Raw genomic sequence first — 13,530 nt, forward strand, 5'->3', positions numbered from 1 at the left:
ATGAGACATTTTGAGGCTTAGTCACATGATTTTCATGACTTAATGTTGGTGGCATATGCATTTTCATGACTTAATGTTGGCAGGAAGTCACTACTTAGCTCCTAACTCTCCTCTGCCTAGCTCCAACTCTCACTCGTCATAATGATTTTCATGACTTAATGTTGGCAGGAAGTCACTACTTAGCACTAGCAGCGAAGGTTCTATTTACGCAGTAGTAGCTACCCTACAAGGAATGCATATATAAAGATAGCGGTCACTATCCATACCTCCAACTCTAGCTCGTCACTCAAGTTGACAAGACCTCGACTTTAGCTCTGTTATCCTTGTTCAACATTTCTTGAAAGTCGACTACAAGTTCTAAATCAGAGGGGAGGCAGGTGAAGTCCTTTCCTCAAAACCGGCAATCCCGGATTTCATCCGAATCGGAAGGAGAATCAAAGGTAAGCCAAAGCTTTCCGCGATAACGTCACTACCGTTCCCTATAAGCCATAGCTCCTCACTCTTCACTGACGCAACTATAGCTCCTAACTCTCCTCTGCCTAGCTCCAACTCTCACTCATCATAATAGTTTCGTTTCGTTCTCTGTTGTAAACAAAATTTTAGTGAGCTTACGCTTGGGGCCATGTAGCTAATTAATTAAAGCTTAGAATATAATGGAAGAGCGACTTCAGGGAAAAACATTACTGGAAGCAGCTGTAAACAGATGAGACCTACTAAAGTTCTAATTTTCTGGAAAATATTTTGTACAACTTATATTTAACAACAGTTAGCAACACGAGTAATTCATGACTGATTTCAGGATGGAAGAGCGGTTTTCAGGGAAAATAATTTACTGAAAAGTGGTCGTAGACCAAATTAAACCTAAAATGTTCTCTATGAAAGGGAAATACTTACCCATGTAATTTAACAGTTAACTGACAGAGCCCTTAATAGCTAGGCATATCTGCACCTAGAGCTGAGATAATTTGGCCCAGACAGGACCATGAAATCTTGAATTCAGCAAGACATGAAAAGAGAGGTCTTAAAGGGCAATAAAGTTTCCAGTTGGCTATCCAAGGGTAGGATGCACACCGCCACGACAGACTTAAGGATACTAAGAAGACTTGATGTTCAGAACATAAGGGCAGACTAAGAAGACTTGATGTTCAGAACAGACTTAAGGATACTAAGAAGACTTGATGTTCATAACAGACTTGATACTAAGAAGACTTCATTGGGTAATATCAGTCAAATTCTTACAAGAAACTACCATTGAAACAAATTCCATATCAACCAACGTTTCATTATAAGACAAGTCCAACTTCTTGAGTCCCTTCAGGTTCTGCCCCAAAGTGGTTAACAATCCGGGTTCTCTCTTAACGACATCACAGTTTATTAATGCCAATTCTTCTAGTGCAACACTCACTGTGGAACCAATTGTCTTAAGGCCTTCACTTGTTACTAGACAACTTTGTAGCCTAAGACTTATAAGTCCCCTGATATTCTCTGCAACAGCTAATAGGTGATTGTTTTCAAGGTCTAAAGGCAATCGAAGGTCGAGTTTTTGAATATTCGATCTACTTCGACTAATAAACTGATGAGGACCCTCTCTACTACCACCATCATAGAGTAATAGTGAATTAAGAGAATTGCAATGTTCAGCTAATAGTAATAAAATTCTATCAACAATAGTCCTACAAGTTCTAATTTCCAATTCTTGTAGAGCTTTTAAACACTTTATAAAGGATGTAAATGAATTACCATCTCCAATACCTTCACAACTTCTCAATTCCAACCTTTTGAGCTTAGTGCAACTTCTCCACAACCAGCCCAAACCGCAATCCCCGACCCCAAGTCCTGATACACTAAGACACTCTAAAGGCAACTCCGATGATTTATGTGAAACACTAGACACCCCCACTTCATATTCTTCATCAAATTCCAATCCAGATTCCTCTTCTCCATCAAAGTCAAATTCCCCTATTTCAACTCTGTTTTGAAACTTAGTAAAACAGAGTATTTTAAGAGAAGGGAAAGAAATAAGCCAAGAGAAAGAAAGAGGTAAAGAACAAGAGATTGTAAGAGAAGTAAGATGTTTACAAAAATAAGATAGAGAAAGAAGAGAAGAATAATAATAGAGGCGGATTCACATGCATCAGTCAAAGCTTTTAATGGGAATGCCATTCCATGGACACTAAGAGCTAGATAGATGCAAGCAACTAGGAACATACAGGACTGGAAGTTATTTACTCAGCTTTTCTATAACTTTGCCCCACATCAACAAGAGCCTCTACTACCTTTACTAAAATTATGGGCAAATCATTGTCACTTAAGTAGTACCATCCCTTCCACATCAACAAGAGCCTCTACTACCTTTACAAAGACTCTCTTTCTCTTTGGTCCATCTGGCCTGAAAGAGTGAAGGCCATTACGAACAGCTCCGAAGGGATCAACGCCCGCTTGTCCTGAAGGCTAACATCATCAGCCCCGACCACGAGGCTTAATTGTTCTTCGAACGATAAGTAGCTCTAGACCCTGACCCAAGAAGTTGTAATCAATCCAACTTTTAGCTGATGTCATAGTAGAAGAATTGGAGTTTATCCTTCATTCATGACGTCCACATTCGTACAACAGCCATTCTAAAACTTGAAAAGCTAAGTTTATTTGCATCTTCAATAGGAATTTCTGTTGTAGAACCACCTACCAAGTCCCTCAACTACCCCTGTTCTAGTACCAGAAAATATTCCAAATATGTAGTATACCAAAAAGGTAAACATAGCCCTAACGGGAGTATATTATTCTCACTTTTTCCAATTGTAGGTTAAGAACTCAACCTCAAGAAAAGGAAGACTAAGAAAAAAATAGAGTAGAGGTTCCACTACATTTTTATTTTCCTTTTTAGATAGAAAATTATTGGGTGATGTTCACAGCCATCACAAGTTACACATACCAGCAGCGCCAAGAGCATTGACACTATCTGGATGAGTTTTTCAAGTAAACCCAGTACTATTAGGTTAATTAGCATAGACAAGCATCTGAGCCTCTGCTAAATGGTGTATGTGAACTGATACTAAAAGTACCACTACGCTTTGGCAGACTCGACTTGAATGGGAAGTTCTTCACAAAGAGCTTCTCATGTTAACCTGTTCAGGAGTACAAACGTCAATGTCATTGCCGTATACAATGAAAATATCAAACATCAACGACTTCTACAAATCAATCAGTCCAACTTCGAAAACTCCTATTGGTGGACTTAAAAGAAAAAAACATTTAATGAAAGTCACAAGAAAGACCGCTTGACTTATACCAGAGTATGGTAGCAATTAGAATCCATTGCTCCGATACAACTTAAGAATCCAACTGAACTATTTCTTCTTCCTACCACTAGCTTTTGATTTCCGGAATATTTTGCCCCGTATTCTTTCTTTAGCGACTCCGAAATAGTAGGTTGGATACGGAATCTATTATATTTGGAACGAAGAGACAAAATATAAAAACTACTAATCATTAGTATGAAAATGAGAATGAAAAAAGCAAAAATGAATACCAAATTACTAAAGAGACTACCAAATTACTATGACTAAAGAGACTACCAAATTACTATGAATATCTAGCAAGCGTCTAGACTCGTGAGACTCGCCCCCAGACTATGACTAAAGAGACTACCAAATTACTACCCACACCCGCACCCGGTAGAAAATCGAGCAGAAAGTAAGAGCACATGGGCTGAGGTTTTAGAGAATAAGGCAGTAGGAAGTATCAGAAGATAGAATGCTTGTTAACCATAAATGAATACAGTTATCCAAAACCAATCAAACTAACAAAAATAAGTTATCCAAACCTGAAATTTTGGTGTCAGTCTTGACTTCACAAATCTTTCCCAATCTTCTGTCTAATATTTTTTCGTGTTTTTAGGGCGGCTTCAAAAGCTTTTCAGGTTGGTCTTTGTAGGGAGTGATATAGTACCTAGTCAACCGACTCTTGAATTCTTTCCATTTCTCACCAATATCTGAGACAACACCCTTCTTTTTGTCTTCTGTCAAGTTGAATTTGGCCTATAAAAAAAGAATAAGCTATAAAGTTACAATAACCTAAGACTAATTAGACAATTAATAGTACAACTGGAGCTATTTACCTTTATAGTATCCCATAACAAGTCTCTCACTTCATCTCCGACAGCATGCCAATTTTCATAATCAACAATAAAGATTCGGGACTCCGCTAACAAACCTGAGTAGCTTGCCAAATCCTTTCCGCCTTCCCCTATACGTTGACCATCTTCATTGTATTGAACATTCAATAGTTCACCCTCTCTCATTTTTGTTATCCTTTTGCATTGAACTGCTCCTCTTCTTGTCCTTTCTACACTTGAATCTTGTGTATTGTTAACTTCTATTGGTGTATCGGAAGTCTCGTCAACTCCCATATCTGAATCAGAATCAGAATTCTCTCCTGGATCCATGCTGATTTCCTATATACCAAGTATAGACATGAAAAGTTTAACCAATAACAACATATGAAATAAGCTAGGTATCAATAACTTGGACAATATTAATTAAACAATAATAAGACAAATGATCATCCATAACATGAATTAAAGTATTAAGGCAAATATAAATATCAAAGTAGGTATGAATTCACATTTAATAACAATATTCAATAGTCAAATAATAAATGAACAAACTTGTTCAAACATCCCCATAGAAAGAAAAAAATCATAACATGCTCTAACTTAATCGTTAGGGGTAGGGTCGACATAAGTCCCCTCACAATCTACACGCGCATAAGATGATACTGATGCACCTGAACTAAGGAAGTCGACATTTGGAAAGACTTTACTACTTGTATGATCTAGCTCATCCTCATTCCCTTCCTCAAGGTAGTCTCTTTCAGGAGTCCTCAAAGCTATTGACCATTTTGGATCGAGTTGGTCAGGTACATAAAAGACTTGCTTGGCCTGAGAGGCCATCACAAAAGGGTCTTCCTTATGTCCAATTATACCAAGGTCAACAGAAGTGAAACCCAAATCGTCTACTTTGATGCCATTTCTGTTGTCAACCCAGTCACACTTAAATACTGGGACTTTGAGTACCAGATAGTTGAGCAACCATATCTCAGTTATAACACCATAGTAACCCATTTTTGAAACAACGGGGTTCTTATCCTTGGCACTAGAAATTTGCACTGTTGTCTCTATTAAACCCACACCACTATTTTGGTTTACTAGTGAAGCTTCATGATCCTTCGTATGAAAACGGTATCCACCAATAACATAGCCTGAACACTTTAGAACGTCTCGACGAGGTCCTTGAGCTATAACTTTCAGGGTGTTTGAAAGTTTGTTACTGGTAACTGCTGCCTCCTCCTTAACCTGATTATCCAAGTTATCCAAGAATCTTAGTCGAATTTAACAAAGTTGTATTAGATGTAAAATAATTTCAGATAATCTTACCCTTTGACGAATCCAATAAATAAATGTGCGAGTGTGCTCATCTTGATACTATTTGGCTGACTTACAAGGATATGTAAGCTTTAGGTGTTCCATATGCTTCCTATCAAGTTAAGAAAAAAGCTTGGTCACCATTATCTGTCTAGGTGAAATAAGGAAAAAAAATCCTATACTAACGCATTACTTTCGATATAAGGTTGAAGCGTCATTAGTGTTTGCCAAAACACATTGATGAGCTTGCTCCCAAGTCTTCTCGTCGACTTCAACAACATTCATACCACCAAGAGGCTTTCCTTTAGAAATTGTATTTTCTTTCTCCATTATCATTAGTATCCATGTTTCTAACCGATGGGACTCCCCCGCATTCATTCTCAGATAAGTACTCGCTAAGAAACTCAATGACTTCTTCAAGGATATAATTTTCAGCAATGCATCATTCCGGACGATTTCGATTCAAGACGTAGCCCTTTAGTATTTTCATGAACTTAATATTCAAAAAGTAACAAAAAAAGAGAAAATACAAACAAACAAACAAACAATCAATCAAATTGATGAAAGCTTTTACTGAATTATTGAAAGTAGTTAATTCAATTTTCGCGGTGTACTTGCCTCTCAAATGGATACATCCAACGAAAAGAATACGGCCCACAAAGCTCAACCTCCCTTATAAGATGAACAGATAGATGTACCATGACGTCAAAGAACGATGGTGGAAAGTACATTTCCAGTAGACATAAAGTGAGGACCAAATTGTCTTGAATTTCCTTTAATTTGGACACATCCACTACTTTGGTGCAAAGAGAGTTGAAAAAGAAACACAACCGAGTGATAGTATACCTCACGTGCTTTGGCAACACTGATCGTATTGCCACAGGAAGAAGTTGCTGCATCAATATGTGACAGTCATGAGACTTGAGACCATACACTTTTAGATCTTGCATCGACGCGCGGTGTCTAAAATGTGAAGAATATCCATCTGGCATTTTGAGTTCACGCAAAGTGTTGCAAACTGTTACTTTCTCAGCTCTAGATAACGTATGACATGCTGGTGGAAGATAAGTTCTATTTCCCCTTTTCTCTGGTGGTAGTTCCTTCCTCATGTCCATTTCTAAGAGGTCTAGGCGACTTTTGAGGTCATCTTTTGTCTTGTACTTAATGTTAAGTAGTGTGCCGATGATGCTATCACAAATATTTTTCTCAATATGCATGACATCCAAGTTGTGTCGCACAAGCAAGAATTCCCAATATTCAAGCTCAAAAAATATGGATCTCTTCTTCTAATATTTACCACTTTCATTCTCATCAGAAGTGCTAGGCTGCTTCTCTCGTGTTTGTGACTCTTCATTGGATGCCTTTGACTTCTTTCTTGATGTTTTTGGCTTTGGAATCACCAGCTTTGGTTTCCCCCATCTAACTTTCATCCCTTTGAGCTTCTCTGAAATCACCTCTCCAGTTAATGGGTCTGGATGTGATCTTAACTCTTGCTGACCATTAAATGCCTTCCTTTGCCTTCAATAACGATGATTTTTTGGAAGGAACTTTCTATGGGACTGATATATGTTTTTATTCGAGTGTTTCAATCTTGTAGAATCAGTTTTCTCACCACATATTGGACAAGCAAGATATCCCTTGACACTACACCTAGCTAAATTTCCAAGAGCAGGAAAATCATTGATCGTCCACAGTAGAACAGCCTTTAATGTAAAAGATTCTTGCTTGTAGGCATCATAAACCTCCACACCAAGATTCCAAAGATCCTGTAAATCTTCAATTAAAGGTCTAAGGTAAACATCAATATCATTACCAGGTTGCCGGGGACCTGATATCAACATTGTCAGCATCAGAAATTTTCTCTTCATACATAACCATGGCGGAAGATTGTAAGTGATCAACATAACCGGCCAGCAACTATGCCTAGAGCTGAGATTACTATGTGGATTGATCCCATCTGTCGAAAGAGCAAGTCACAAATTTCTTGGATCTTCAGCGAACTCTAGCCACCTTTTATCAACCTCTTTCCATGCTGGAGAATCTGCTAGATGACGCATTTGACCATCAACTTCTACTCTTCTATCTGCATGCCATACCAAATCATTTGATGTCTGAGCGGATTGAAACATCTTTGCAAACCTTGGGAGAGGCGGAAAGTACCACAAAACTTTCATAGGCGCTTTACCTTTCTTTTCCTGATATCTCGACGTTCCACAAGTTGGACAACTAGTTAAATCCTTGTACTCATCTCCTCTGTAAAGTATGTAATCATTGGGACATGCATGTATTTTTTGAACTTCCATTCCAAACGTAGACAAAATATTTCTAGCTTTGGTCATGGATTGTGGCACTTCATTATTATCCGACAACATTTTTCCCAACACCTTCAATAGCTTGGTAAAACTCGTGTCTGACCACCCACTACTGGCTTTCAAGTTGAACAATTCCACAAGGGATGATAACTTTGTATAGCTTTTGCAGCCTTTGTACAAAGGTTTCTCAGCATCTTCAAGCAATTTACAAAGCTTTTCAGGATTCCCCGTGAAACTCTCATATGCATCATTAACCATTCTAACCGTGTCCCCAAAATCACATGGGGTTTCCACATCAAAGTCTTGACATGGAGGTTCATGCATGTCGACACTTCGGGACTTTCCACTGTGAGGCTTTTCCCTATGCCATATCCATGTTCTGTAACTTTTTTCAAAACCAACATGAAACAGATGATCCCTGATATCGTCCAAACTCTGATGCAGGTGGTTCCCACAATTAAGGCATGGGCATCTTATGAAATTAAGATTGTTTGGGCCTGCATGCTCTCCAGCACATTTTATAAAATACTTGACCCCTTCCTCGTATTCATCAGAAAGTCTATCCATAGTCATCCAAGGCTTATCCATACACAATGTCAGAAATTCAATACACAAGTACTACATACACATGAAAAAAAAAGGTGATTAAGCAAGATAAAATCATGCAATTCATAGATTTTGGCTCAATCTGGTGGTTGAAGCAAATACAAACATACAATATAACCTTGTACTAATCAACCTAAGGTGCCAAAAGTGTAGCGTGGGAATGGATTTAGGCATATGAATGGGGAAATTCCTACTTTCCTTACATGTGCCCGGCCAGCCACCTAGATACTTGGTAGACTAAAATGAAATAGTTAAGTGTCGCATTAAGATTAGGGTCTTGATACTAGAAATTCCTAGGAATCATAATATTCAGTACCCTAACTTTGCAAAAGAAACACACACACACAATCAACAAATTGAAAGCTAGTAATTTTTTTACCGTTGAGTACGTGTTTATCTATTTGTTAGCTCAAATCACGATCAGCCAAGCGTTCCTGCCCAATATATCAATCAACAATAAGCAAACTTGCAAACTAATAGTAAAACAACAGGCATAAAAGCTTCTAAAATCAGTTTATGTACGAGAACAGTCTCCATCTCTTACTCATTCAGTCAAACACCTTAAGCCACTAACAAAAACCGTAAACATGAACTGCCAAGCCACTATACAAGCAACTACATGCCATCACTAGGCCAATATATCAATTAACAATAAGCAAACTTGCAAACTAAAAATAAAACAACAGGCATAAGTTTCTAAAACCAGTTTATGTACGAGAACAGTCTCCATATCTTATTCTTTTAGTCAAACACCTTAAGCCACTAAGAAAAATTGTAACTGCTAGGCCACTATATAGGCAACTACATGCCATCACCAGGCCATTACAAGTTTTACTAGGCTACTAAAAGGCAAGTATTTGGTGAGAGCTAAAACCTTGCTAAACCTTTCATTGGACCACATTTTGACGCATCGAGACAGTGCTATGGGATTTCATATAATTTTGGGACCTCACATGAAATTCAATGAAAAATATCCCCAAGCAGTTCAGTGAATTATAATTTGAGGAATGCAAACACCTGATCAATGCACCTACTATATTGGGGGAAGAAAAGTACTAAACACACGGCAGGCAGTGTGATACAAAATCTATTCGAATGATTCGGCTTCAAATCCTTCTGGAGTTCTGACAAACAGTAACGATTTTCTTAAGGTGATTCAATTGAAAGTACTAGCCTACTAGGAATAACTTAGTGATTGTAATAGCTGAGTATATTTACATTCCCCCCACCCCACCTCTTTTATAAGTTTAGTATCAACCAAAGGATTTTTTGGTTAGCAAGATCCCCTAATTGTACAAGTTTTATCAGGCTCTGGTAAGAAGGAAAACAATGTCCGCTTTCATCTATTTGCTCAAGACAGTACATGGGCTGATGCATTGTAGACCGATAATGATTTTGGTAGAACCAAATGAGCACAAAGGTGGAAAATAGACAGAAAAAATGGACTAGGCCATCAGTTCATCTACATTATATTCACAAGACTATATGTCCATTTCAAGCCAAGTTACTCCTTCCGTACTTAGGTCTTTGATTGTATATTGAGTACTTGACCTACTGATGTTGGTAGGCACACCTGTGAGCTGTCTGTAGTAATTTGGTGAGTATAGGTGGTTGTTACTGTACATTGTCATTGACTATCAAAAGAATCGTCAGTTTATCATCTTCTTTGCATACCAAGTTACCTACATTCTACAAATGCTTTGAAGCCTTCATCTTTTCAACTAGAAAATTGGTGTAGCATACTGCATCCTGCATATAACCTCAAAACCACTGGGTTTATGTTTCACTTTTCAGTACGTATAGAGACGATACATTACACATCTACTTAGTTAGATCCAAGTAAGTAGTTAAGCAAAAAATAAAAAAGAAATACCGAATAATCTGGCATATGAACGCCACCATTAAATTACAGGATCAGATAACCAATTGTTAGTTAAATAAAATAGTGACACTTACAAATGAGGGTGTACAACTACTGGAAGGAGCCCGTACACGATAACTATCAATAGTCAACATTCATCAATGTTACCGTTTGGAACGTCCTGCAACAGAAAGGAGAATCTTCTTTCTTGGTCCCTGCAGATCATAGCAACCATTCATAAATACAGAAAGGTAGGTAACATCAAATAACAATAGGTAGTATAACCATGAGTACCTATTACCAATAGAAGAAGAATGATGATAACTGACAGAGATTAGAACACATCGATGGCAATTTAAGAGGCGCTAGACGGTTCAATAATCATATAATGGTTCCACATGTTTCAAATCTTCAAAGAATCTTCTTAAATAATACGAATAGAACATCAGTGTTACTATTAGAGTATTGGGTAAAAGCAAATGATACCAGCACATATATGACTTTTAACATTGACCATTTTACTCGATTACTTTTTGTTTATGTAATTTTTCTTTATGCAATTAGTTTCTCCACCAAATCTTCTTGAGCTTCCTAACATATTTAAAGAAATATATGATTCAAGTAACAAACACTGTACTGACCAAGCACATCAGATTTACATCAAGACCAAACTAATTTAATGGTGGCTTGTTATTTCAGTTTGGGCTACACATTGGTTTTCAGTGAAATCCGAATGCTGTAAATATTTAGGTTACTTGTATGGATATGGGCTGAGCACTAAACTATGGACCTAGTCGACTCTGTGAGACTGTGAGTACTGGGTAAGTACTAAGTGGAATTCAGCACCTCTAGAAAGCCAATCCCTCGTAACCCATGTGAAGGGGATGGTGCCATGGCAGAGTGATCCGCACAAGCCCTCTAGGGATCAGCTATTCAAAGCATCAAAAAAGCTAGGACTACCACAAAAATCCTTTTCTTTGTATGTAGGATTCTTGGCCTCCAATAGAAGGGTCAAATATTGTCAGAAAAGCACATATATTGGAACCATTAAGACCATTCACTGGAGAAGTCTTGGGTTTGGTCACTTAATTTTTTCTCGGGTTTTGTAATTGTTATCCGCAAGAAGAATTAAAATTTCCTATAATAAAAGCATTGTCCTTTGAATTTTTTGTTTTGATTTTGTGAAGCCTAGAAAACACTAAACAACTGGGAAAAGGTATTGCCACATAGACATTCCATCTTGGGAAATCCTGTACAACACTCCGACAACAATGGCTATCTCTTGACAAAGGTGTCCAAGACAAGTCCATATATGCAGATCGCAAAAAAACAATGCGGTATTATGATCTCCACGACTCCATCTAGACTAAATCACCCCCTACAACCCTTGTTTGATATCAACATGCATTTGTTGGACGCTAGAAATACCTGTGCAAAAAATATAACTAGGAACTTTAAACACCCGTCACACAGAAACGTTAAAGGTTAAATGATTCGATATACACGTAACCATATAAGAAATGAATGTCAAAAAGTATGTATAGGTTCTTATGGACATGATTTTGTTTTTGTTTGTTGTGTTTTTTTTAACAGTACTAGGATTCTGAGACACGATCGAACATACCCCTCTCCCCCTACGATCATACTCCTTCTTTGCAACATAAAGAAAATTAAAAATATAAAATAAACATCAACTAAATAGGTGAAGAACAATAGCGAGGGAAATCTTTTTTTTAAAACATCAAAAGAGAAGATTAAGCAAAGTTAAATCTAAACCACAACAAAACATAATCTATCTACTCTCCGATTTTTTTCAAGTCCCATAACAAGTCTGCAATTTTTACACTAAAATCCCCAAATTTTAGAGTCCAAATTTTGCAAAGAAAAATTGGAAAGAATTTTTTTTGTGAACCCTATCAACAGCTACCAATGATATAAAGCAAAAACAATTGCTTTACAACCAAAATTGAAATTAAATAGAGCAAAAAACAATTACCTGATAGCCGAAATTGGTGAGAGCTGTAGAATAAAATCACTACTATTCTGCTGCTTTACTGGTGGCGATGAGAGACCGATAGAAGTTGAAGAAGAACCCTAGTGGATGATGGAAGTTAAGAAAAAAAAAAGAGACCGATAGAATTTTAGAGAGAGTTTCGGAAGTTAGAAGTTTTGAGAGTCTGGGAAGTTGAAAAGAGTAAGTTTTAGCGCCATAAGGTTTTTGACCCTACTTTCTAAATATTAATTTTTCTTTGGGCGTGGGGTTTTTGGTAGACCGACTTTGTCCACGGTATGGTTATATTTTTGCACAACATTAGCCACTTTTTAGTTGATACGGTGGGGTATATGAACATCAAAATACAAATTAGGCGATATTGGTTTGTTCCGTGGTATATGAGATACTATATACCACTGTTTTACGAGATTAGTGGCATTTGCTTTTACCGAAATTAGAAAAAGTATTCTTACCATGGCATATGACTATTAGCCACTGTTATTAGGGAAACAGTGGTATATACGCTTTGACCTACCGTGGCTAATGAGCATTTATGTAGTAGTGAAAAAACATGATGGCATGATGTTGAAGATGGACTTTTTTGTAAGCAATTTTGGTTTTGATCCATTATTAGGTCTTTTTTTATTTATAGATGATTAGTTGTTGCAACAAGTTATCTTAAAGTTTAGCATGCAGAAAGGATTATCCTAAGGTGTTCGATAATCCATGTTTTATTCTCGAATGGTCTAAACGAGAGAGTTCATCGCTTAGACAAAGTTCTGAAAATGACTGAGAACAAACTTCTTGAGGAGATTTGTAAGGGAGAAGTATCTGAAGTGTTGAATGCATATTGAGGTATTAGGTATAGGAAAGACATGGTTTAGGACCTTCAACATTAATTTAGTATTATATTATGTAATTGTTACTTTAGTTCGAGAAGAAACGTTGTAGAATTTTAACAATATCCACCACGCAAATAAAGCAAAAAGGTTAAAAAAAACAAAATGCAATTAAAGCAAACACTTAAGATAGAGAGAGAGAGTTAGAAATACCAATTAGACCATTTGTAGAAAAGGGGGCCCTCAACGCACTAATGCAATGCAACCAAACTTACTAGAAAGGGAACAAACAGAAGAGAAGAAGTTTCAAATGGAAGAGAAAGATACCCAGCATTAATAAAGAGAAGCTAAACCCAAGAGAAGGAAAGATAGAGACTTTAGTGGTTGTCTTATTATTGTCAAGCCAACCATGAACAGACAAAATGGAAGCCAGAGAGAGTAGTGAGGGAGTGCCTTGGGGAAAGTTGATGGACAAAGACCCACCAAGGACTTACTCTATC

The 13,530-nt window shown here is 37.3% G+C and overlaps 1 protein-coding gene and 1 pseudogene across 1 annotated transcript; both read right to left on the reverse strand.

Annotated features, from left to right (window-relative positions):
* Positions 1 to 1,210: 1,210 nt before the first annotated feature.
* On the reverse strand, positions 1,211 to 2,107 carry LOC147509175 (EIN3-binding F-box protein 2-like; the record flags this gene model as incomplete). Its single annotated transcript, XM_086597729.1, has 1 exon — positions 1,211 to 2,107. A coding segment is annotated over one exon (897 nt), but the record flags the coding sequence as incomplete, so codon positions are not given.
* A 2,604-nt stretch (positions 2,108 to 4,711) lies between these two features.
* Positions 4,712 to 7,971, reverse strand: LOC147509176 (uncharacterized; annotated as a pseudogene).
* Positions 7,972 to 13,530: the final 5,559 nt, after the last annotated feature.

This window comes from Coptis chinensis, chromosome 3 (genome assembly GCF_015680905.1).
Source record: "Coptis chinensis isolate HL-2020 chromosome 3, ASM1568090v1, whole genome shotgun sequence".
NCBI lineage: Eukaryota > Viridiplantae > Streptophyta > Magnoliopsida > Ranunculales > Ranunculaceae > Coptis > Coptis chinensis.